Genomic DNA, 26,641 nt, shown 5'->3' with positions numbered 1-26,641 from the left:
ACCATATTGTGTACACTGGGAATAATGGGCTCATATGTGCAAGCTGTACTGAATCAAAAAAGACTCAAATTGAGCTGAGATGCCAGGCTTTGATTCAGTGCGAGGGGTTATATACGTACGTGTATATATATATATATATATATATATATATATATATATATATATATATATATATATATATATATATATATATATATCACACAAACACACACATACAAACACACACACACAAAACAGTTAATGCAACATAACACAAATCAATAATGCAGATTGCTGAATAGAAGCACTTTTTCTTTAAAGACACAGTGTCAGCTTTTTTTATTACACCCGACAGCCATCTTTCCATATGCGTACAATTTTACACATCTTCCTAGCGTTATCCAATAACCCGGTGCGCTCACATCACATACGAAAAGGTGCAGTTCAAAGAAAATCACAAGATTTGACATAAGCAGAAAATATACCTGTGGTGTAATGACACTCCCAAAATAGGTGGGATTTTTCTACCTGGAATTGAACAGAGTCCCATAGGCTACTTATATCATTTAGCTTAAATCAGGGAGCGGCGTTGTGATGGTCCATCCCGACTGGGCCAACCAGGCCATGTACTGCTCCCCGGCCCGCTCGGCAATCCTCTTGCCCATAGTCAGGATCCCGGCCGCCTGACTCCGGGAGCCCTGGAGGAGCTGGTTGAGTCGGCTCTGCAGGTTGTGCTCCTCTTCGTTCCGTTTGCCCAGAGTGAGGATGCCGGCGGCGTCGTCACCTGGAAGCTCGCCACCAAAGTTTTTGCTGCCAGAGCGACACAGAATCACGGACAAGCGGCAGGAGCGGGCCGGTTGTCTGCAGCATTGAGACAGGCTGTGAGCTTCACAGGCCACGTGCGACAGCAGCAGCATCAAGGCCAGTGCCAGGAACTTCTGCTGGGCAAAAAGAAAATGAGTTATGTCCAGACATGATTCAAAGCACACACAAGAAATGAACACACAAATCATAATGAAATAAGTGAAATGATAGATCTAACTACATGACTACACGCCTGATCACTCAACATAGAAATAAATCTTTTGCCGAAGAGGAGCCATTTTCTCAGCTGCTTAAATCTTGATATGAAAACAAATGGCAAGAAGAAAGAACAAAAGCTCAATCTCTGATCTGCAACTTTAAATATTGTGGATTAATGATGTCAAACAAATCCCATAGTAATCTTTAGATAAAAAGGAGTAGGCGTATTACCCTGTTAGAGGTGTCCATCCCGGAGGCTTTGTGCAAGTTGATGGGGAACCACGGCATCTTCTGGCTGCTGTGGGACGGAGTCATCTGATCTCCCCCGGGGGAAGAATAGTCTCTTATATTGCTTTGTGGTGCCCACATCGATGGACGTCATTTGTCCAACCACAATTAATTAGTCTGTTGTGGCAGGTCGTCTCCACGGCGCTACTCTGGACTTTTCATGAACTACAGGCATTTCTATGTGGCCACATACCGAGGGTTTATGAAAACATATAATAATGACTACGAGTTTGGGACGGAGGTCAATTAGCTAATGTGTCCTACAAGATCTAAAATATAAACATAGAAAAATCCCAGACGGCCTTTCTCAATGCTAATGACTCATTCAAAAGGCATGCTAATTAGGTTCTATGGGCTTTATTCTCTCGAACAAAAGGTGCCATACTCACACATGAAGGTGGAGTTTTGGCTTGCTCCTTCACTGAAGTATCACTAGTGGGGGGAACAGTGTCGATGATCATTTCCGACAGCACCTCCAAATGATGCTTTACAGGCGGTAGAATACCGACGCGCTCATAAGTAAACGTGACAGGACGAAATCAAACACAATCGATGGACAGAAATGATCGAATATCAGTTTGTTTTCATCCTCACAGCCCCACTTACTTAATATCTGTTGCCATCTTATGGACAACAGGAAGCATTGCTTTCAATAGACAAAACAAATACGTGATGAAATAAACGGCTTCCTTTTTGTTTATTGTGAAGATACGATTTTTACAATAGGAGAGTTAAGAGCGCAGCAATCGATCAATAACGCCTTCCAAAAGTGTTATTGATCACTTTGGATAAACCGTGAAAGCGGATTTGAAAATGCTCTAAAGCGCTTCTGATGTCAGCGAGAATACTCGGTCCTTTCATTGAGGTATCAGTGCAGCCACAGAGTGGTTCATTACTGAAGCCCAGGCCACATGACGCAGTACAGGAATATAAATCACATTTTCATGTGACAGAAATGAACAAGAGGAGACGGGATAAACAATGAAGCCAGTTTTAATGGGCCACTTAAAGGAGCTCTTACAAGAAGCCACACTCACTTTGCAGTGAAACACATGATGGGTGATTGATTGACCCTCGGGTTGTGCCGCTTGTCAGTAATCCCTTGTTCCGCTCCCACATGCACTGGTTCTCCTGATCCAACAGGTGTCAAATCACTGTATATGTGGAAGTAATGCTAAAAAAAATAATCAGAATATCAATAGAACTAACGACAATTACTGTAATATCAATCATGAATCTGTCTGGAGAATTATTATATCAATATATGTTCCTTTCGTACATTTTACATACACTTTACATCTATATTCACTTTAACTTGTGTTTATTCACAGCAGTACCATGACCTTTGAACCTCTCAACGGCAGGGTCAAACATTCCAGTTCCGATTGGTCGGCTAATTCCGCCAACATCCGGCGCGGGGTCAGCTCCTCCCGGGGGACCAAAACACCGATTCACGTAACGTCACACACACACACACACACACACACAGCCCCCTGAGAGGGGTTGGGGGGGGGGGTAAGGAGACCCTGTGGAGAGGGTCAATGGATATTGAAGAACTTAAATCCTCTGGAATGACACTGGAGACGTGTGGGGCTGAATGGAGGTCGGCCCCCAGCAAGCGTTGAAACAAGAGCATGAATGTGACTGAACACAGCCGAAGCTGCGGTTAGATTTTCTATTTTGGCTCTAAAGCTTCCTGGTTTGTGCTGAATTAAGAACACGTACGACGCCTGCAGAGCTCAGCCTCGTCGAGCTGCTCTAATTAAAATCCTCTCCGTCCAAAAGGAGTGAGGGCGTGCGTCTAGCTTCATGGCTAAGAATGAAGAGTGCGAACGTGAAGGAATAAAAGGTCAGAGACATGCAGAGGGTTCTGGAAATAAAAAAGGCAAATTTGTGGCAGAAAATGCCAACGTGAGGTAAAGCCTGTACCCACAGAGCTAGTGTACACAATGGAGGGGGATGTGACTAGCACTTCCCAGAGAGAGACAGGGATATCTAACTGATCCAACTGCTTAACAGATTCCTATGCCGAGTAAACCGTCGCGAGTTTGCTACCAGCTGTCACCCTTTTAGCTTTTCCCAAGAGAGAAGACAGAAGAGACCCAAACTCCCTGGCTCAGATGTAATATTCCCTTTAAAATGCACGACAGAGACAAGTAAACATTGCCTTTCCAGCTTCCATCCCGCGTTGGAACATTTAAATTCACGTTTAGCGTGATGGAAGTTCACGGCCTCTCCGTCTCTCTTCTCCTCCCGTCAACTCGAGCGTCGCCTCAGACTCGTGTCTCGCTTCTGACGCGACGGGTCTTCCTTATCACCGCCGTCTCTTTAACCCTCTCGGCCAACTCCTCCAATTCGCTCGCGTTACTGGCCTCCCGCTTTTCTCCTCCGGTCTTCTGCTTGTCCATCTCCGTCTCCATCTCTCCGTCTCTCTTTGGGTAGGATCCTCCGTGGGCACAGGCTGCAGGTCAGCAGGATCCAGCAGCGCCGTCGCTGACCGTCCCCTTGGCGGGGTTGGCGTCCAGAGGTCCTGCTGCCCTCTGCTGCTGGCTCTGGAACTGAAACTGGAGCTGGGTCAGGGCCGGGGGTTGAGTGTAGGCCGGGGGTTTGGAAACAGTTTGAACCGGAGGGAGCGGAACTGGTGGCTGGGGATGTTGCTGGGCGAGCGGGTGGTGATACGCCTGAGGTGCTGCCTGCGTTTGGGGCAGGTGCGGTGCGGGAGGCTGCGGGTGCGTTTCGGCCTGAGGCTGCTGCTGCATCTGGACTTGGTGAGGAGGATGGTGCTGGAGCTGTGGGGAGGATGCGCCGTTCTTACTGAGGCCACAGGACTGAGCTGCACAGTGGATCTGACGCAGCGTGTCCAGCGCCTCACTCTTAGCGTGCTTCAGCAGGTCGGCCTGGCCCTGAGACAGAGAGAGACAGAGAGAGACGGAGAGAGACAGAGAAACAGAGGTGGCTTTGTTAACTACGCGCGGTGACAAAAATAGCAGGGAGCATCTTCTGATATCCTTTCCCTCAGGGCTGGTTTATCTTCCAGTCTATCTGAGTACGACTGAATCATCTGAATCTGTGTGACCTTTTCTGGTCTGCCTTTGAAAAATAGATTTTAATTTATATTTAAATTCAATTAAATAAGGGAGTAGAATGAGAAAAAAGTTGTATAGGAACACTCTTCCTTGGTGCACCACCTTAGAAACAGCAGAAGGGGGCAGTATGCAGCCACCATAAACAGTGTGCAACTGCTCCTCCCAGCGGGTTAATAGTGGTGGCATAAGGTGATAATGATGTACTAAATCTTGGCTATTAATTTGAGAGCACCCCAGGGATGAATGAAAAGTGGTCAGGGCAGGCGTCCCACTTTACAGCAACAAGTCATTCTGAGGATGCTGCCGTGGCAACCCGCCACCTTAAGTTAGCCATCTGTGACACGTGGAAATATGGTTTAAGTATTTTCCACGGGCGGTTACGTCTGTGAAGGAGAGGTGCTCGTAGAATGGGCCATAACATATTTGAAATCTGACCACGTGCTTTTTTTAAGAACCACCTCCACAACTGGAGTAATTAAATGCTTGACGCGTCCCCGTCTCTTTCAGTGTCGAGTTGACAAGAACCTTTACTCCCAGGTGATGTTAATGTGCTGCAAGTGGACTTTTACCTGAGCCACCTCAGCAGGCAAAACACGAGCATGAATAAATCATATGTTTGGAGAAAAGAAGAAAAAAAAAATCCCAGAAATTATGTAAGTCATGACTCACCAGGCATAGAATATGCCAGCAAGAAGCCGGCTCTGTGCTGCCGGAGCCAAATCACGACGGCACCCGTATTTGGGCACCATCACCAGCTGTTCTGAAGCTATTCCCGGCGGGCCGGGGAGGGGGAGACAGCCCCCAAATCTCACCCCTATATCCTCATTAAATTGTTCCCTAATCTCCTACTGGCTTATCAAAATCATTCCATCCACTTGACGGAAATTGGACACCCAATAAGCAGCCTGTGATCTCCATGGCTGCCCCCTCCCTCTGGATCGCTCCCTCCTACAGCCTCCTACTGCCCCTCGCCACACAAAACTCAACTAGAACTTATCAGATTTATACATAGCATCCTCTGATGCTATTTATATTTTTTATATATATATATATATATATATATATATATATATATATATATATATATATATATATATATATATATATATATATTTCTTTACTGTTATTATGTCATCACTTTGCCCTTTTTATGCAGCTATTGCCGCTAACGTTAGCTGTTGTTTCAGGGTTTTTTTTTACCAGTTAAAGTGCCTTTTAAAGCGCTATACAAATACAATGTATTATTATTATATTTTGTTGAGGTTGTTGACCCAGCTGGAGAGTGGTTTGTGACAGCAGAGCACAAGCAGGACTGAGAGCATCTCCTCTCATCTCCACCACTTCAACCATCATCTGTGGAACAAAACGAATCTGCAGTTAACCATTTAAAACGGGTTCTGCCAAGAAAAAAAAGGGAACGGAGATTTTGATGGGAGAGCTGCTTTAGCAGGGGCTTGATTAGTGATGTCATAAAATACCACAAACAACAGTCAATGAAAGTACAAAATGCAGTGAGTGACTTGGCAGGCAATAAGAATCCAAATGTGTCTGTGAGCCCGCTATTCGTCCACGAAAAGGAACTTCAACGAGCCTCTCTTTATGTCTCTCCGGCTTTGCATTCCTTGTGGCAGCGGGGTAAGAAGAGTGACAGGGTGGTCTTAAGCAAAGGCTAATTCACCATGGCAGCTCTGATCTGACAATCAAAGTCAGGTCCAAGAGACAGCTTAAGAAAAACCGAGAGACTACACAACCCTTTCCTCTCCATTTGCCGGCTCCCAGGTCTGCTGAGCATCGGTGCGTTTGCATTCGGGGCCCGTCGGGCTCGGCCCCACCAGAGGGCTCTGTTGCACAGGACAAGTTACAGGCTTTTGCTCTTAATTCAGAAAAGAACAAGGTCAAACCTTCAATTTGTATACTTCAGAAAGTGCTAAATTGCCATAAGTGGATATGACAAATTTGCCGGCATGTTTGACCTCTGTATGAGTAAAGGAACCTTTTTTTTACCATGATCAACACTATTTTAAGGAAATTCAACTGTTATTCAAAAAAAGCTTTTGATTGCAGGTACAATGTTTAGGATGAGGCTGCTCAACATATGACAAGTGCACCTTTGGCTGCGTGTTGCAAGGAGGCCATTTAATGTTGAGAGATCCTTATGTTTGTCTGTCGGTGCTCCTGTGTGATATTGTTCGGTCAAAACCAATTCGCAACCCCCCACTCTCCTTTGCACGCATGCAGAGAGTGTGATTCAATGTAAAATATGTATGGTATGTTTGGATTGCATCATTAAATTTTCATGCGCAAATATTCTGTGGCCCCGCTAAAATTTTCATACCGAAATTGCCGTTGCTGCTGGGGATCTTGAGACGATGACAAGCGAAACAACGGCACGTGTCTGCCAGCCACGGCAAACATGCACCGGGCCTCACCAAATGTTCAGTTTGAGACAAAGCTCACAAGTGTCCAATAGGAGGAGGAGGGGTACGTGTGCACGCCAAGATGCCCTCACATCTTGGAAGAAATCAGAGGACTCGGGGGGAGGGAGGGGGGGGTGACAGAGGGAAGTGAGTCTTTGGAGAAACGAGGCAGAGATGGGAGGAGTTAAGGGTTGATGGATGGATTATGTTTGCCTGTCAACCTGTTACGCTATTTAAGCACACATGAGTGCCACAAAGCTTAATTAAGATAGATTTTTCCGTTTGCAGATTAATGCGTGAAAAAAAACACAAATAAATTTACTGTAGCAGTGATTGACCATTAACTTCACTTGTGTTAAAATGCTTAGTTTTCTAACCAATGATTCAAAATCTAGCAGTCTTTTATGATCAGTTGATTAAATACATTTATTGAGAATGTTTTTTAGACAAAACAAACAAATCTAAAGCTGTCACACAACTATGAATCTGTTAATTGATAAACAATTTATTGTTAATTAAACTAACAGTTAGCCACAACCCTAGAATTTACTATCCTCCCATCCGAGAAGGCAGGCGAAGAAGAAGCCCGCAATCAAACATCGACCTAACCTGACACTCGAGCAAGAAGCTCAGCCAAGGGAGCTTCACTCAATACTAAATGATTTCAGAGCGATGAGATGAGATAAAAATATCTTGGCTGCTCTTGTCCTTGCTTAGCGCAGCAGGCCCACCGTGCAGAGCGGCATGGGGTGTTAAATCAGTGCTGGTGTAACAATCGCAGCCTCATAGAAGCGATGAGATGATGGCGGTAGGCAAACCTTATCTCGCCGCACCACAGGCGGAGGCAGGAACGCATTTCGCCGAGCGTCATCTGAAAGGCGTGTTCCAAGCGAGCCAACGCACCCTTACTGTACGAGGAGGAGCGATAGTGTGTGCAGAGTGTGCATGTGTCCACAAAAAGCGTGAGAACAACCCTATCATGTCCCGTCAAAATAGTTGAAGGAATAAATAAGACCGCGTTCTGAATCAACAGTAATTAATCAAGAGATTAGAAGGGATTAGAGAGGAAGGAAAACACAATTAGCCCACAGGGCTTCTTAAAACACCATGTAGTTTATTCTCAGCAACAAAATCTTGGATTGCTTATCCTGCTGATTATGATCTACAAATTAATGTCACATGTCGACATCAATCAAAGTTATTATCCGTTACATGGTTTGACTCAAACTGACTCAAAGTATATGTGGTACAATTATCAAGGTATTTGTTGTGCATCTCACCTTGAGGACAGTGATGTTCCATGCGTAGCTCTCCATGGCCTTCTGAAGTTTGCGGCCTTTCAGACCTTCCTTTGCCCCGATGCGATGCAGGTCCTCATGGAAGTCCAGACCTGCACACAGACATAGATACACACCTCGTGTCATGTGAAGATATAAAATAAAGATTAACAGCCACAATAGAACTGCAATGCAAAAATGACGTTTTAGTCTTGAAGTATTTGTATGAAAAGCTAAAGTCAGCGACCACAGAAGTCCGAACCATAACTTCACTTAAAAGTAGTTAGAGAAGTTGTCCTATTGAGAGTTGTTGACAGCTGCTGTTGTATTTTATACGATGTTTGTATATGGGACCGAAATTCCGACTGGGACTGGAGAGGCCTCTTCAGTGCCAGCAAAATACCCTTTTTGGCAATACGTGTGTTATAAGGAGAACATGAAGACCTTCAAGACACCCTATGGGTATTTTCCTCCTCCGTTTGAATAATGAAATCACTATATACACTGAATGAAAACAAGATGGCCAGACAAGCGGAGTTGAGGAAGAGCAAGTAAAAAGGACTCAGTCTTGTACAACGGGGAGGATCAGATGAAATTGGGGCGGGACATGTCAGTATTTAAAGCCTTGGATAGGCCGATCCTGACGTGCGGTTGTTCTTTCTGGTTCATTTATATTGCCCAGAAGCTGAATGTGTGCACTCTGTATTTGTGTGTCTATGTGGATGTTTGACCGTGTGCATGTGTGTTATACACGGTGCATAACTTCAACATGGGTGGCCGGTGTCTAGACTAATAGAATATAAACTTCTTAGTTGTAAAAAGAGAAGTTACACTATTTTGGCTGCTGTTTTGCCTGTATTGCAGCGTGCGCAACCCAAAGTCTGCATCTCAGTGGCTTGAATAGCAGCTCACCAGTGCTGCCTTCGTAACGGGGGTAAATTTAGGTGGCACGAGGCCTGCTAACCTCTAATTAGTCTATCAGTAGGTCCGGGCTTCTTTAAGCCCACACAGACCACGGCTAATCCTCATGGCTGTAAGAATAAACTCCTCCCAAAGCTTTGTGTCTCAGCCACCGGCCTTATGCCACTACAGCTTGGATTCACCGACAAGACATTGAAGACACACAGTACGCTATTATCTTCAGAGTCTTCAGTTCTCTGATGAGTAAAGTCAATACAAATGTATTTATATTGCACTCGCCCCAGGAGAAAATCACAAAATGCTTGAAAAAAGATATAAGAAATAATATGCGAGGGCATGAAAAAAACAACACAAAGTACACTATTTAGTTATGAGTAGTCATACTATGTATAACCTCCCTCATGGGATTCAACAGCACCAAGGAAAGGTCGTCGTAGAGAAAATTTAAACCGCTAAAAGAGACAACAAATCCTTGTTTGACAAACCTCAATTTTTATTAAAAAATACTGTTCATTAAGTCACAACTAACTTTGAACTCGAGCTACTATGTGCCTCACTTCACATCTCCATCAAGTGTCACTCCAGCAACTGGACTTTTAGAGTTTGTTTAACGCTCACGACAACCGGACTTTGGAAAAGAATCGGCCACACACTAAAACAGATGAAGAGGTCAAGCAGTGAACACAGAAAACATCATCTCTAGCCTTCGGTGCACACCAGACATTACGCAACAAGGTCCAGGACCCCTGTTGATCTTTAATTTCCACATTAGTTATGATGTAGAGCCTTGTAGAATATCTCTTTCACGGCCTAAACGTTGTGTTAACAGGATTTAGGGCTGATTTGATCTCCTAATCTGGTGGAGTAAATGGGCCGCAAGGAGATCGCGGGACTTGGGGAGAAAAGCAGACAGGGAGCTAAATGAGAGATGAAATTAGCTCGAAGGCAGCTCGCTGCAATACAACCTCTTCAAGCATTTCATTTCCCTATTATTAAGCATTTCCCGTCCCCGACAGTCAAACTGTTGCTGTTCCTTACTGTCACTTAAACCAGCAGTAATAAACAAAACGTGGCCCCATGGAACACTCTTGACGAGACGGGATCTTGTGCTTGGCTTCTCTACCGGAAAGAGCAGGACTGAGAGAAATCGTTACCTAGACAGACAGGAGGACCGAGGGGACGACAAGACGTCTTCTCTGAGTGGACACGTGGACCCCTCGCGCTCCAAATACACATGCACAGAAATGGGAGACGGCTACAGGCAGAAATAATAAAATGAAACACAATGATGACAACAATGATGGGAAAGGGGGTCAGAAGGAGATAAATACAGTCGGATCATATTTTCCTAACTGTTTTACAAACTGCAGAAGCCTGTTTTATTTTAGTAAGTAAAGCAGTACAAGGCCAGGAAAGATAAATGTCTTTATATTTTGGATTTCCGTGGTTTTGGAGTCTTCATGGAGTCAAACAATACCAGCAATATCCCAGCGGTCAATAAATCAGCCCGGACAGGTTTGCAGGAATCCAGCAGCTTCCAAACTCACACAGCGAGTTTGCACGTGTTCAAGACCGCACGCAGCGCTATGCTCATTGACATATGTCGAGTTAGACGTGACTCCTATAAAGGCATAATAATCTTCAACTGGGCCTCAAATTAAACTCATTATTTTGTATAAAATATTCCCACGTCTTGCTCCCTGTGTGCTCTCGCTGCAGGTCAGTGTACAGCAGGACAATGTGTCTCTCCTCTCAGAGCGCTGCGCACTCGCCCTGCAGACCGGAGCGGCGCTGTTCACCCACGTTAAAGGATGTCTGTACTCATCCATCGTGACGTCAGAGAGAAAGCTGAAACTCTTGACAAATACCCCCTTCGGTTGGGAGGATGGGAGCAGAGGGGTGAGAGCTCTTGTCTCCAGATTGGACATGCGTGCGGACGCATGAGCACAGTGGACACAAACACACTGGTGGATGTGCCAGAGTGAGCGTCCCAGCTGTGTATCCGGTACCCCATTAGCGGGGTGTGTGAGATGGCGAGCCTTCAATAGAGCCCCGGGGGGGGGGGAATCATCCAGCACCTCTCCATGCTCATCAACACGTCAGCTTCGCGGCCCTAATTAAACTGATTATCGGCAATAGTGAAGGCCAAGCTGTGCACAGGAAGGAAAGAGGAGGAGACGGAGCGGGGAAACAAGAGCCAGAGTAACCCAAAACCCAGACGCCCGTTCTACGTTGCTTTAGTTTAAAACGAAAGGCAGTTCGGGAGGTAAAAGGTTGAGTCAGGTCGCTCGCTTGCAGACTGCAGCCTCACTGTGATTGGGGCTTTGTCACAACAGCGATTTGCTGATGAGCTGAGCACACCGTTAATGGTTGGAGGGCAAACCTTTCAGGTCCAATCAAAAGCCTTTTATTAATTTTAGGTGCAGCGCAAGCACGCACACACCGTAATCCATCCCAAATTATTTCTGTAATGTTCCCAGACTGTCCTATTTTTCCACTACCCACACAGCCAAAACACCAAAATTATCGATCAAAAGTACAAAACCTTTCGATTCCATGCAAATCCATCATTTGTAGACTTCGTATGCCTCCACCCTCTGATTCTCTGTTCTAACACCGTTGCTTTTGTCGGGCTCAGTCTTTACATAATCATATGGCTTATGAGATGGCTGCTGAAGGGTGCATTCAGTGCTTGTCAGTCCATCAAAAGAAGCATTTTGTTTGGGATTCATGCGTGCATCCAAAGGTTTTTCTGCTCTCTCGGGGATATAAAAAGCTTATAATGAACCGAGTCACACGCTAAACACATCATAGAGGACAGAACAGAACGTCCATTAAGGGAGTGTTCTTGTTGTTGAATTTGCGCTTGGAGACAGGTGGGTCTGCGTAGCTTTTCATTAGATCCACTGATTGTAAGATTAGATTAAAGTAGCTCCACCCTCTCAATTTGTCACATATTCAGCATCATGAAGGTCTTTTTAGAGGACACTTTAAAGCGGTTTGACACTGAACACACACACACTTTTTAAGCTAATGCTACAGTAATCATTTTGCTATAGAGATGCATTTTATTTTCCATTTGCACTAAACCATACAGTTTGAGCTAGACTTCGAACTAGAGGGACAATTATGAAAGAATTCGCCATATTTGCATCCAAAAGTCGCATCACGCACAAACGACGGTGACCTGATGAGACAGGAGACAGATGGAGGGGACATAGAGCAGGCAGAGAGGAGGAGCGGGACAGAAGTCACCGCAATAATATCTGAAATTGTATTACTCTATTAAGGGGGGGGACGTTATTGAAGCAGAATAAAGAATTAATCATTCCGAAGCTTCTTCACTTCCCAATTGAGTACCTTTAAAATCTTTATTATAGTTTATATTTGCCACTTTGATTTTGTATGTACAATATATTATGCGGCACTCGATTTTGACCAACATTACTTTACATTCCTTTCGGCCAACAAGGCTTCAATTTAAGTAAAAGTTTACAATTGTAAACCCAGTTTTGTTTTGAGGCTAGTACGTTACTTTTTTGTATGAGCATGTGAGACAAAGAGCTGCTGTTTGTGCATTCAATTCATCCTTCAGCCTCACGCATCAAAACTACAACCACGCGCGTGTTAGCGCCGGGGGCCGGGGAGTGGGCGATAGGGGAAAGTGCTACGTTTGGCGAGCAGCCGAGGCCCCTCGGGCCCGTCACTCCGACCCTCTGCCTCATCGTATTGTTCTTGCGTCATCCCAAACTCCAAATTGAAGAGTTTCCATGTTTTCGCTTGTAGGGATTAGATGCTGGTTGAGAAGAATGCTTCAACCTCTGGGTTTATGAAGACCATACAAAAAAAAAAAAAAAATATATATATATATATATATATATATATTACTTACTTGCAAAGCAAAAAACACAAGGATGAATTTCTTACAGTAGGTCCATTTCTACTCAGCCTGCTTGTGGCTCTGTGGGGTTTCAACCCTTTAAATCGTGCTCCAGTTTGGTAGAGCACATTTTGAGTCATTAGAAAATGTATTGACCTTAATTTATCTTGATTGAGCCATCTCTCCTACTTAGTTGGGCTGTTATTGTAATTTTCTCTTGAGAGGGTGGGGGTGAGTGAAGCATATGCCTGCCTCTGTGTGACACCAGGGAGTAATGCTGGGCGTAGCTGGCTTGAATTGGCTTATCGGATATTGGGTTGGCGCGAGCCAGTGAGTTAGCATTTAACACACACATGACAAATAGCTCTTCACGTGTTGACGCCAGCCATCACAAAACGATAACACGCCTGAATCGGCAGGTTTTCGCGTTGGTCTCAGTCGTCTTTGGTTGCCCACAGAAAGAATGTGAGGCATAAACATGCAAAATCAAGATGCCGGTATTCAAACTACGTGCTCCATTTGAGGGGCTCTTCGGCGGAGACGCTGCTGCGCAGCAGAGAAGCAAAGCAAATGAGGAACAATTACCGTTGAATGAAAGAGGCTGGAGTAGACAAAGCCACAGGCATTCTCGATCGGAAGCAGATTCTCTCCTAACGATCTCATTAGGCTGAATTTTGTCTTAACCTCTAAAAAGACCGGGCACTTTACACAGAGCACTCTTTTCAGCAACAAAACACCATCCTATATTTTGTTCTCTCAACCGATGTTTATGCTCTCCGTCCTCTTTCTGCTGGAGCCTTCTGTTTGTGCGGCTGCTCTCACCTGCCCACTGACATGAGAACTGCTCGGTGCTGACTCACTGAGGATGGCCTGTTCCATCGACAGCCGCCACTGCTGTCCACGTCGGTGGAGACGCCGCAGCGGGCGGACGCTCGATGCTCATTTCGTCCCGCGGGAGGACAAGACACAGAAAAGGTTTGAAAGTTGCAGAGGCCGAGTACGCGGGGCAGCTGGATGCGTCGTCTCCTCGAATGAATGTATCTCGTTTCATGCCGTGTTTTTCTTATTCAAATTAAAGAACCATGCAAGGGAAAATACATGCATTTTTATTCTAATATCAGCTTGAATTAGTCATTCAGCTGTGCTGAACATGCTCTGCACTTCAGAAGATGCAGAGGACAATGTGGAATGTTGACTCTGTCCCATAATGCACCGCACCTGCTCGTTGTGCCTGCGTGAGCTTGTAATAGACGACGTCCGCCGACTCGATCAGCGTCCTGCTGGTTTGGATCATCTGGAAGACAAAGAAAACGTGCATTTAATTAGCATAACATCTCAGTATCGTACTGGGGGCAAACCTAAAAAAGCTTTGAGCGGGACCACAGACAAACACTGAAAGTATACTTTCTTATATTTAATGAAGTATAGGAAGGTATATTACAGTGACAGTTGTTTGGCTTTACCTTTTACAACGGAATCAATCAATTGATTTGTAAGTCCATCAAAAGAAAAGTACATTCAGCCTTATGCAATAGCGGTCAACATATTAGGCACAAATAGCTGATTCTGCCTCTGAATGTCTGCACCCAAATCCCACATGTATTGGCACCACAATGCCACCATAACAGCGGCAGAGATGAAATTGCTTATTATCACCTCTATGTTTTCCTCTGACTAACGCTAGTTTGGGCCATAAACATCATCCTGAAGGCTGAGGAGGAGCAGCTGGACCAGGCCTGCAGCATCGAGGAGGAAGCTAATGAAGTTTCACACTCCTCGTCAGCGGGGAGACAGGATGTGCACTCTCTTACCCTGTGTGCACGCCTCTCCTTGTTAAGCTACCCTCCTTAGAACTGGTATGAGGGAAAGCTGTTTTGTAAAATGAGCTCATTTCATAAAAGTCCCTTCATTCGGGGGACGGATTAAGAAAATAAACTGTAGGAAAAACAATCGAAAATCGCTGGCATGCCTTTCTGTGTGACGGCTGAGAATTGGTGCACAAAATGGTGAGTAAAAAACGAAAGAAGCTCTCAGTGAGACAATCTTTCTTTCACGAAAGGCTATTTCTGCCCAATGTCAATGTTCACGTTGCATCCAGGCGGCTTGTTTCTTCTTAATGGTGAGTGCAGTCAATGACAGCGACGTGTGGCTAAACGCGGAGACGGGCGTGTATGAGGGTTACAATGCCGGCCGGCAGCAGCCCACACGAGGGTGACTGAGGACGTGGACTGCACACAGATGTCCTCCAGCCGGGGTTTTGGCAGCCGTGAAGTCACATGCATTTACACACTCACACACACAAACATTCAGTAAACACATTAGACCCTTCGCTCTTGAGGCAGTGTGGCAACGGGCCAACGGGAATCAAACACAAACACTCGGACCAAGCGTCAGGATAGGACCATAGATGAAGGTACCTACAGCTTTGTAGTCCTTCTACATAAATATGGGATGAATAAATAGCAAAAGTAGAAACATTGTCTGAGTATTTGTTATTTCTGACATGAGTGTTTTTCCTATCATCCCGATATCGCCCCATCCATGCCTGTGTAAGCCGTGGGGGGTTCTGCTTTGCAAGGATCCTTAGAAGGTGGAGAGGTTCTGGAAAGATTCTCCAAGGAGGACGTGGGCGCGACAACCTCGTTCTCTCGCTCATGACCCACTTCACCAGCTCCCACCAAAGCCTCGCGGGAGGGAAGAGGGCAGCGGGCGGCATAACTAATTACAGACAGACTCCTCCAGCATCCCCCACCCAGCCAGCGCCCACCCCCCCCCCACCCCCCACACTCCTTACCCCTGGGGGTCGTGTCAATATTGAGTGGTGAAAAATGCAATCTTCTCATGGGAGACGAGGCGGGATGGACAGGGGCAGGTGAAATTAAAACGATGAGCACCCGCGGCTCGCCAATCTGTTTTTAGCCGTGTTACCGAGGCCCCGACACACATCCAGCTGTGTGGATGCTGGAATCACATGACATGCAAACTAGCATTGAGGGAAGCAGCCGGCCACTACTCCTCTCTGGTTATTGTTCTGTTTTATCTTTCGCAAGCGCTGGCACTGCCGGATATCCGCGCGGAGCAGTGACATTATCGCAAACGCCTGAGTGCTTTGACATTTTATCTTTAGCTGAAGTACACGTGTGGAGAGAGATTGAACACTGTAAATAAGCTTTTACGTGAACGGTAAAAAAAAGATTAAAAGAAGTGTGTACAAAATTGTGTCATGCAATATTCAGTGTTTGCCTCTCTGGCGTGCGTGCGTGCGTTTAGGGTTGTTACCGTGTCATAGGCGTTGAACACCTTGCGCAGCAGCTCCGGCATGGGACCCTGAGCTTCCATGGTGGGGTAAGTCTCGCTCAGGTCCACCGTTACCCTCAGTGAGCGCTCGCTGTTCATCAGCCAGGTGGACACGGTCAGGATGCTCTGCTTCATGTTGGCCGCCGGGGTCAGGCCACAGAGCTCCTTGAAGGACACCACGGCATTCTGGGAAAGAAAAAAGACCACATTGAAGGATTCGGGTATGAGCGCGGACTAAGGCAGAACTGACGGTAATCACTTTGGGTTTTTATTTAATAGCTGTTCACTTGTTGTAAGTGCAATAAATAAAGAGGACATACTGTACACAACTTCAACTTGAGAGAGGAGGCTTTGAATAAGAGAGATTGTCTCGCACTTTTCTTCTCTCGGCTGCTGGATAAATAAATACGTATTTCCGGACAACTCTTGCAATAGTCGATGGAGTTTGTTTGAACAGCCAGCCTCCACCGAAACCAGAGTTTCTGCGCGTCTGATTTCAAAGGCTGCGCAGCCCTGGCAACCGGGCAACGGCCTCTCACAGCGTAATTATGGTGAGAGAGAATGAGGTCAAAAGAGCAGTCTCACAGAACCCAATGGGGGGAAAACTGATGGCCTTATTCTTTTGTGACACTTTTTATGTTTCCGTCTTAGCCAAGGCTGCCTCCAGATGGAAGATTCTGACCCTCAAAGGGAAATATTCCTTATAAAATGAAGATTAAGATAAAGGAATAATGGCAATTATTCATATCGCAAGGAAGGTGACAAAAAGAGAAAATTAGAGCTCCAGTGTTGACGCTTGGGAATCCGTCGATCCATCCGTCTCCCTGGGCTAGAACTCCACAAGAATCCACCCGATCACCCCCTTTACCCAGAGGACGTGCTGTCACTATCTGGAGAGCCACAGGAAGAAACACAATGGTGGAAGCGGAACGGCTCTGGGGCGCTGGATAGAACCTGGTATGTGAGGGCGTGCGAGGGCGCTCAGTGCAGTCTGAGTCACAGTTATTAGCATTTAGCATGCTTTGTATTATTATGCACGGGACCACATGCGTGAATTCTTTTTTTTTCAATAACGCGTGTGCAATAAAAGCTTCACTGTTTCCGAGCCAAGGTGAAAAATAAATAAGAATGAGAGGCTGGGTTTTTAATCACTCCCTCCCCCCATTTTACTCCCCCTCTAACATTCCCCAAGCGAGAGCTCTGTGTTCGGTTACAGCACTGCTTTTGTTTCTGTTTCTGTGTCCGTCGCGCTCTGGCTTTCTGCTTCAATCTGTGCATCTCTCCGCTTCTCTATGGACCACAGGACTGAGTGGAGGTCATTGTGCCTACGACTGCACACGCACACACCTACGCACACACCTACACGCTGTTCTCCTCCACCTCCACCAACACTTAGGGTTCATAGGCCGCAGCCCTCTGGAAAAGACTTAATTAACGTCGGCACGAGGAATAATAGATGGTTGCCTAGATCCACATAAAAAAAAAAACAGGAACCAAACCTATCGGCCCACTGGTCAATGTTCATGTATCTTTTCATTCATTTCAAAAGTCCAACACAATTTCTGTCAATCAAGGAGATCACCAGTGGAAGATTTACTTTTATAGCCAAGGTTACATGCCATGAAATCAGGGATTTTTGTCAGTACCGAATGTACCAACGGTGTTTCTTTTTCGTGATAATGTCTAAGCTTCAAGTGGTGAGGAGGTCTCCACAAATGGCCTGGTTGTTGCCTCGTGGGTCGCTGGCCCTTTGCCGACCAGCTCCCGTAAGATTAAAGGCACCAGGCTGCGCGCAGCTGGCCTCTACAAAGCTTTCACATCTGTCCTTTTCTTACAATTAAAAGGCAAAGACCCTTTTCTTAATTTATCCTCTTTAAAGACTCCCTCTCAACGTCACCTCTTTCCATTCATCAACATTTATCTCTGCATTTGAAAAAGAAAAATTTACATTTCAGACCTGAGGATATCGTGGCTTGGGCAGCAACCGTAATAACTGTGTGGTTTGATCAGGTTAAAAGACGCCGCGTCATATTCAGTCAGAAATTGCGTTTTCTTTTTTCATATATGTTATGAGAGATGATTCAAAGCTACAGAACACAGTCAGTGTCAGCTGTGAAAAGTGACACGTCTTTGATCGTTATAATATGTACCATGAATTAGCATATTGTAGGACATGTTAGATAAGGTTGTATGAAGAGGACTGTCTTCACAGTGGGCAATATTTTATGTCTTATTCATTACATTTTACCATGCTGACTCACACCCCAGAGAAGACAGGGACCTAATCATGACAAAGTGCTGAAGTATTCATTTGTCGCGAATTCAGATTATTCAAACAAGCAACACTTGCGTTGATGAGGCAACATTTCAGTCTGGATTGTTCAATATTTCTTTGTAATTACACTTTATTCCAATTTTTTGTCCTCAAATTACCTTTCACTTATCCCATTCAAGCGCTAATGTTATTGCCTCTAAAATTACAGGATCAATTTTCTCTCCGAAAGAGAATCCAATCTCTTCCTGTATTGTGCTCTTGCAGGGGAAAATAATGTCCTCTTTCAGATCATTGCCAGTTTCCACAACTGAAAAATGTATGACAGCATGCCTCAGGATCTCTAATCACAGCTTGTTTATTTAGTTTGGTCTGGTCTGTTGTTTGCTGTGCCATTAGACTGAGGTTACTGCTTACTTAAGACAGATGGACAGACCTTGGTATTTATGACGGATAAATAAAAAGTTGTGCGCTACATTTTATTTTTCTGCATCCTTTCAGGACAACCCTCTCCTGCACAATGAATTAGAAAAGACAGTTATCTGATTTGCTTAACAACTAACAAATCTTTAAAGCGAGACAGGATTCTTCCTTTTTGCTTTAAAACCTAATATTCAATAATTATAAAATGGTAAATAATTCTATAACATAGCAAATAATAATAATAATAATTAATGGGATATTCTATCAATCATTAATAAAATAACAAAATGAACATCCGTTGCTCTATTAAGAACACAATTCCTTGTCCTACTGTCCTGCTGTCCTGCTGTCCTTGGTATAAACTCGACTGGCATGGAATCAGCCGTTTCAAAGTCTCATGAGTAACTTTATTATAGAATAATGTTAATCAAAGTTGCCTCAGAAAAAAATTTGAACAAATTTCACTGGACCGATTCTATGCTGAGGTGTAGAAAATGATATCGGCATCCCTGCTCCCTTTGGACCTTCTAGTAAAGAAACCAGTTGCTGAACAGCTGACAACTCAATGTGCCACATCTAATATTGGTAATGGTTTTATGATTAGGTTTTACACAAAACTAAAGTAAATAGTTTCTTACCTGCACATTTTCTCTGAGGTCAGTAGCCTCCCTGAGGGGCTGGGTGGAAGCTCGGAAGAGCTCATCCACCACCTTGATCCCTGTTGTCTTTGTGGTGGCGTACTCCCGGGTCTTCCTACCCTTCCTGACAGAAAGGCCCCTCTTATGTGCCTTTCCTCCCCCCCGTCTGTTGGTGATGGCTACGTGGACGAACAGAGTGGTGTTGGGTAGGAACTCTCCCGTCAGAGACTGCAGGGGGACATGTCTGTAGCCTGGCTGTAGGCACTCAAAAGGGATGGTGTACTGGCCAATGAACTCATCTCCGATGTAGTCGTCATCCAGCACCACAAAGCGCAGCACTGCGAGTTCCGGTAGATTTATCTGGAATTCAAAACTCTCATCAAAAATAGGGTTGTCGCCATTCTGAGACACAGTCTTTGTTCTCTGCTCAGCGCAGTCAGCCGGGATGCCGTGAATCTCCACATATATGTAGGGCTCCACCACATCGCCCTTAGCTGCCGAGCCGCGAGGCTTTGGCAGATTCTGGCCGCTGATGATTTTGATGTGAAGAAGCTGAGCCGACACCCCTGGCAGCGAGTCCCGAGCATTGGCACTAAAGTAGGACACCTCCTCCCTCATGATTGCCGGACGCAAAACGTATCCGCAGTTGCCGTTCTGCCGGAACCAGCCGAGGTTGAGATCCATCATCAGGCCTGGCGTCTGGTAGTTCATGGCCACAATCTGGCAGCCACACTTCCAGAAATCCTGGGGATTCATGTTGCTGGCATCGATTCTCATAGGTGTGGGATACACCCTGGAGAGAAAGCGCTTGTTATAGCAGACAAATTCCTCTGGGAACTCGTTGGCAAACCTATTCGCATCGACCTCGTTGAAGGAGCAAATCTCCCAGTATTTTTGGTCTCTCCTTGAGGTCTCAAAGTCCCTGAACTGGACTGACCTGCAGAGAGAAACAAGATCAGAGAGCTCCCTGCACAGTCGGAATCTTCTGAAACCTATGCCATTCAACTGGTCTTTCTCATCAGCTCCCACTCTTCGAGTCATTTCCAGCCCCTCCTCCTCATCCGTCACGTCGCCTTCAGCGTCAGTAAAGTTGTGAGGGAGCCTCTTGCCCTTAATGAGGATTTTACTTTTGAGTTTCTCAGGGGAGGGAAGGTAGTTTTCTTCCTTGTTGGAGGGTTCAACAAACAGCTTGTCTCCAAGAATCTTCTTCATATGCTGGGCCATGACCTTTTGCTGGGGGATGCAGCAGTGGTTCACTAGGCAGAGAATCAGGGGATACTCAGAGCTCTCAAAAGCATACTGGTTTATGACGTCTAGAACTTTGGAGAAAGCAAGATGTGAGGCCACAGAACTACCCACATACACCACCGGTTCATTGTCAGGGCCGTCCCATACAATGACCTCAATGCTCCGACAGCCCATTCTTATGGCTCGGATGTAGCTGCTGATGTCTGACGAACCCCAAAAGTGATCTTCCAGGAGAGAGGCATTGTGGGACGAGTTGATGTAGTAGTGGGACAGAGGCTGGGTCATATCCTGGCACACACGTTTGTGCTGGGGGTCGAAGATGTGGCATTCGGAGGAGAGGAGGTAGTGTGTAAAGCCATCGATGGAAAGGTAGGCCCTCTCTCTACCTTCAGCGGATGGCTCAAATTTCTGAACAATATCCCTGCACATGTCCTCTGTTACACTTTCCACGCCTTGCTCTACATCCACAAAGAGCATCAGATCTTTACTGTCCAGAAACTCCTTGTTACTGGAAAACTGTACCATAAGGAAGAAGATCTCCGGTCGCGTGCAGAGCTCACAGTAGGCTTCCACAAAGGTGTCCATGTTAATCGCTTCGCCGTATTGGTCCTTAGCTTTTTGGAGTTCCTTGAACTTAAGCTCTATCCGTGACTCTTTCATTCCAGGGTTGAGCCCCTTGATTATCTGGGTGGCCCTGAACAGGTCTATGTGTCCTTCCTTTTCCATATCTGCTAGGTCAAACACTGAACCAATCCAAGACGTCCGAAGGCTCGGTTGGCTGGGTTCCACCATGTTCACTGTATGCCGGCCATATGACACCAGATACCTCAGGCCCATCACCCAAGTGCTGACAACATCTGCTGTACTGGCTACCAGATCCAATGACTCATAGTTATCCCCATAGATGATTGAGAAGGCGCATTCATCGGGGAACTGATCTGAGAGACCATTGCTGCGCAGAACTGGGGTTTTCTTTCCCAAACGGACCTCCTTAATGCCCTTGATCTCCAGTTTTGCCTTCTCCGAATCTTTCTTGGACGGCTCCCAACGGAGCCAGTGCATGTCTGGATCGAGCAGGAAGTAACGGTTGTACATGCGTGAGTTGGAGCGCACTTTCTTCATCTCACAACCCTCCATCATAAAGGCCATGCAAGCAGCTGTGCTGTTGATCTTGCGGTCACTTGGCATGGAGCTGAAGGACACCGTTTTCTTCCTCACCTGCCTTTGTTTGGAACCATCCTGTAAACAGAACGGGGTGGGGGACGGTTGGGGAGGAGAAGGATTTTTTTGGTTACACATTGTATCTGATTTGTATCTTGTATCTGAACAGTAATGACCACAACAGTACAACTACAATTTATAGAAGAGGAGAAAGTTAGCCATTTCATCACCAAGTGGCTCTACACCAAGACAGATACACATTTAATCCTGAAAGAAAATTCTGCAATCTTTCAAGCAGTTATGATGCTGAAATGTAAAGGGGAATAACATACCATTCCCATTAGTAAACTGTATTGAGCTGCTGAATAATTAAACATGACATCTTTTTTGACGTTTCACTTTTCAATGGCAAAAAAAAAATCACCTCTATCTTCAGAACACACTTTAATGCATGAGGTTTCCTTTCAAACAGGGCTGCTCGCTGTAATGATAGGGTGCTTTATAAATATCAATTTGGGCTTGGCTTAAGTCTCAATGGTTTCATCTCTCAAACTAATTCAAGGGCTTTCAAATCCGTCTCAAGTTACATTACAACTGCAGATGCAGCTGTGGTTAATTATTTATCTTGTGGGCAACCTCTCATGAATACATGTCTCTCCAAAGACATTTAAATGTGGAATGTCTTTGGAACCTGTACAACCACGACAAAAGCCAAACTTGTGAAATAACCACAACAAATGCACCACATACCAGCTGCCATGGCACGGCAGAACTTGCAGCTTTCAGGTTGGGAGCCTAGCTGGCAGAAAGCAGACAGATAGAACTGCCCCATTTCTACACAAGGCTGCATGAAGATGGCCTGGTTAAGGGCATGGAAAATAGGCTTGTTGAATAATGCATACCACATAGAACAGTATATCAAAATCCAAACTAAATCAATCCACAAATTACTGTTACATATGAAATGATCAAGGCACAAAGCCTTTGAGACTGCCCTCCTAAAGGGGACTTGTTTTCCTCTTTTGATGTGTGCTGCTTGATTAAAAAATGTGATAAAATTCACCCAATCATAGTTGTCTCCCTTGTTACATGGCATCGGGCCCCAGGGCTACAGAGCAGCGAGTGGGTCTTCCCCCTCCACTGAGCACGGTTCCACTGTCGTCCCAGAGAAATCCCTTGGGACCTTCTGCCGGTCGGAGCCGGATGAAACCTGGCACCTCATCACGATTAATGAGCACCACTTGATGCAAAGCGCAAGACATCACCTGATCATTCCTCTTGTTTTACACCCTCCCTGTCTTTCGCCCAACACTTAAGTACTCAATATTATATTTTACAAATCTGTAATGTTTAGAAGAGATTTTTAATCTTAATTCTTAAAAGTGGTCTGACACCAGATGGTGTGCTGTGGCTCGCTGATGCCGGGACCGTCCCGTTCATAAGGACTGCTTACCAAGTTGTTCAGCCATTTACGCTCTCTACCTCAATAAAGTATTGTAATGCATGTAATTGTTGCAAGAACCCAGATCAACCTATGTGCCAAGACTGCGAGGGTGAGAAAGGGAAATGTTGGTTCAGCTGGAAGGTAATACCATTGCAACTCTTTCCCAGAGGTAAACCTTGGAGTGTAAGGAGCTCTTGAACCAATTTTCATCAGAGACAGACAGACTACCACATTAATGTCAATCCTATCTTTGGCTCATTTTGTCATGCTCTTGATTCCCCCGATAACTCATTGGACCCTTAAACACATCATAGTTTCTAGTGGAGGAAGATAAATCTGAAGGCCGTAATCAAGAGGTCACATTTCAACCTACATGTCCTGCTGTTTTATTTCAGTAGCCTTCTTTTTTTGTCTCATGAGAGAGACAGCTACAAGTTAACAACTCCGGCCTATTTTAAACTTGAGTTGATGAGTTGGTCACTCATCAGGTTTGCTCTTCTGCTCTTTAAAGAATCAGCCAGATGGACGTGAACATTGACTGGGGTATTGGGGATATGTGAAGAGAGCTCTGTGAGGCGGAAAGCCCACTGAGTGACCGCGTGGGAAGAGGGGGAGATGTGTTCATGACTGATTGTTTCCAGGCCTCCTTTAGGGAGGTTCTGCAGCCACACAGGGTCAAAGAGTGCGAGGGGTGGTTGTGTGTCTCATTAACACGCTGTAACGATCGGCTGGCCAGCGAGGTTAGATGACATACTTCTCAGCTGCAGCTCAAATCCAAATCACTCACAAATGAAAATGTGTTGTATTGATGTAATGTGAATGTGAAATCATACGGCTGGCAATCTCAAGGTATTTGACTTGTCTGGGCTCATATGTGTGTTTAAATGACCAGTTATTTATTTCCTGCCCCTGTATGCTCCCACACGCGACCGTTTTTTCCCCTCGACTGTCACACAGACCCTGGGGTCTCTCCTGGTACAGATGTCTGTATTTTGCGTGTATGTGTGTGTGTGCTCGAGTGCTTCTGGCTTGGCTGCCTGTTGCTGTAGTGATGTGGGGGTATTTTCGGTAGCGCTCCACACCTCCCTTGCCACCCCCATCCCCCTCTCTCCTGTGGTGATGCCGGTTGCCCCGGGCTGGGTCAAACACTCCCTGATGGAAGGGTGAAGCAGCCCGGCGCAGGACAGGCTGTGAGACGAGTCCCCCAACATGATCTGAAGGGCAACGGCGCTCGCTCTACCCCACAGACCCTTCTGTCACACCCGGATGCAGGCAGTAAGTACAACATGGGGGACTTTGCCCCAGGGAGACTAAAGGAATGTTATACATGGTTTTAAGCCGTTGTTAGTGGGAGATCCACTGTAATTCTATAATAGGGTTGTGGTCCGTTATATAAAAATAGGTTGACAAACTCAGGGAAATGTTACAAAATAATAACTATTTAAAATAGTACTGCAGGGCACAACTGACAAGGTATTTTTTATGTAAAAGGTTATAATCATTATATAACATATAATATATTTCACATGTTATGTGTTTAACAGCTCATGCTCCCTGCTCAGCTGCGTCTCTTGGAATTCAGCCCTATCCAACCCAATGTCTGCTTCATCTCCAAAGGGTGTGTATGTTTGTGTGGCTGCAACACAAGCGCCGCAAAACAAATACCCCCCTAGGGCTTCTTCTGCAGCCCGATCTTTTGTTATGTCAGAAAGCACAAGCAAGTTCTCTCTCTCTCTCTCTCTCTCTCCCTCGCTCTCTCTCTCTCTCAGACTGAAAACTACAATTTTCCACAGAGCTGCTGAACTGATTTTGAACACACGGAGGACTCATCCTCTCCTGTTCTTTCTGCGGGAGCGTGGACACGCTGGCCCACTTCCTCCCCGTCCCAACAAACCGCAAACCATCCCGCTCAGTTGTCAGTGCTCGCCTTGCTGCCCCGGCTCCTATCGCAGCACATCTCCACTGCAGACAGAGATCTGCAGAAAGTGGGCAGGCACGGCTCAGTTCCTCTCGCCCACAAAGCCGCTGTGTCATTTGTGTGTGTGCAACGTGCATCAGTGAATAAAGCAAAAAGGGGAGTGTGGGTAATGGATAATGCAGACATGAGGATGTTGCGCAGAGCCCTCTTGATGACGTACTCTCCGAGATGTGAGTCACAGTATGCGTGTTTCTTTCTCTTGCATGTGTGCTGTGGGATCATCATATGATCATATGATGTCTATACATCTATAGAACACGCCGGCAGACAAATAGTCACACCTATGCCACACATCAAGTTCACGCGTTTGAAGTAAACTGTTCAGGGCTCTACACTCACTATTGTTGTTTCCAGCCATCAGCCTTTGATTGCCTAAAATGAAAACATGGCTGCCATTTAGCCATTTCCAATAATTAAGATTCTATGCAATTGTGTCACCTTAGTGATGAAAGTCATCGACACGTCAATGTGTCGTTTAGCTGCCCGCTCATTTGTTGAGCCACATGGATCTTATGCTACCTAAAACAAGTGAACTTAATGTGTTTTGCAGTAGAATAATTCCATCTAGCTCAAAGATATTGGGTTAATTAGACCCCGGAGCCTTCTTTGTCCTTTTATGCCCTTTTTTCTTTGTTTTGGCTCATCTGGTTGTTCAGCCTGGTTACATGGATTCGAATAACTGGCTTAGTCGGACTGAAATCGAATTATCCGTTTCATGTAAACACCTTTGTCCGACTATGTGCGGTCCGACTACGATCCGACTAACACTCCTGGATAACTCGATCCGATCCAGTAGATAGTTTGACTATTGCGGCATGTGAACAACGGTTGCGTGCAACGGTGAATCGGATAACAAGCGGGATTTAGAGAAAGGCTGCGTTCAACAAGCGGGCCTAATTGGCCAATGGCAGCCTGGCAAGCGTCCTCGTCGAGCACTGCCATTTAAAGAATGTTGTCTCTTTATCTAGATATTTTCCTTGAATACTCTCAAACATTTGGCAATGCAACACGTGATGAATTATTAGGACTTAATTACTCCACAAACAAAATGAATAAGTAAATAATCTGACAGTTGTGGAACAAACCCCCACCACCGTTCCCTGCAGAAGCTCTAGTTGTGATTTCACAGTACAGTGAGGCCCAGTGTTGGTTGAGGTAGGTGTGAGGTCATCATCAAAACACCCCCCAACCCCCTTTCTCTCTATCTCTCTCCCCCCCTCTCGCCCAGCACTACCCCAAGGCATCACACATCAAACACCCAACATGGTTGGTCAGACTGACATCTGACTTAACAACAACTTAATTTGTT

General features: G+C 45.5%; 2 protein-coding genes across 2 annotated transcripts in view; both read right to left on the bottom strand.

The window, feature by feature from the left end:
* Nucleotides 1-309: 309 nt before the first annotated feature.
* Nucleotides 310-1,496, bottom strand: hcrt (hypocretin (orexin) neuropeptide precursor). Its single transcript, XM_040190572.2, has 2 exons — nt 1,234-1,496; nt 310-917 (listed from the first exon to the last, which is right to left on the bottom strand). The coding sequence occupies exons 1-2, from the start codon at nt 1,369-1,371 to the stop codon at nt 546-548; spliced, it is 510 nt and encodes a 169-aa protein (XP_040046506.1). The 5' UTR covers nt 1,372-1,496; the 3' UTR covers nt 310-545.
* Nucleotides 1,497-2,265: 769 nt separating this feature from the next.
* The window catches only part of LOC120827571 (inactive phospholipase C-like protein 2), a 49,410-nt gene continuing 25,034 nt past the window's right edge, over nt 2,266-26,641 (bottom strand). The window contains exons 2-6 of the mRNA XM_040190569.2: nt 19,502-21,988; nt 16,151-16,354; nt 14,090-14,165; nt 8,074-8,183; nt 2,266-4,193 (exon numbers count right to left, since the gene is read on the bottom strand). Of these exons, the coding sequence (XP_040046503.2) occupies nt 3,759-4,193; nt 8,074-8,183; nt 14,090-14,165; nt 16,151-16,354; nt 19,502-21,988 (3,312 nt within the window). The 3' untranslated portion in view covers nt 2,266-3,758. The remainder of the gene's footprint in view (nt 4,194-8,073; nt 8,184-14,089; nt 14,166-16,150; nt 16,355-19,501; nt 21,989-26,641) is intronic.

The sequence above is a fragment of the Gasterosteus aculeatus genome, chromosome 11 (genome assembly GCF_964276395.1).
Source record: "Gasterosteus aculeatus chromosome 11, fGasAcu3.hap1.1, whole genome shotgun sequence".
Lineage (NCBI taxonomy): Eukaryota > Metazoa > Chordata > Actinopteri > Perciformes > Gasterosteidae > Gasterosteus > Gasterosteus aculeatus.
This window is presented reverse-complemented; position numbering and strand designations above follow the sequence as displayed.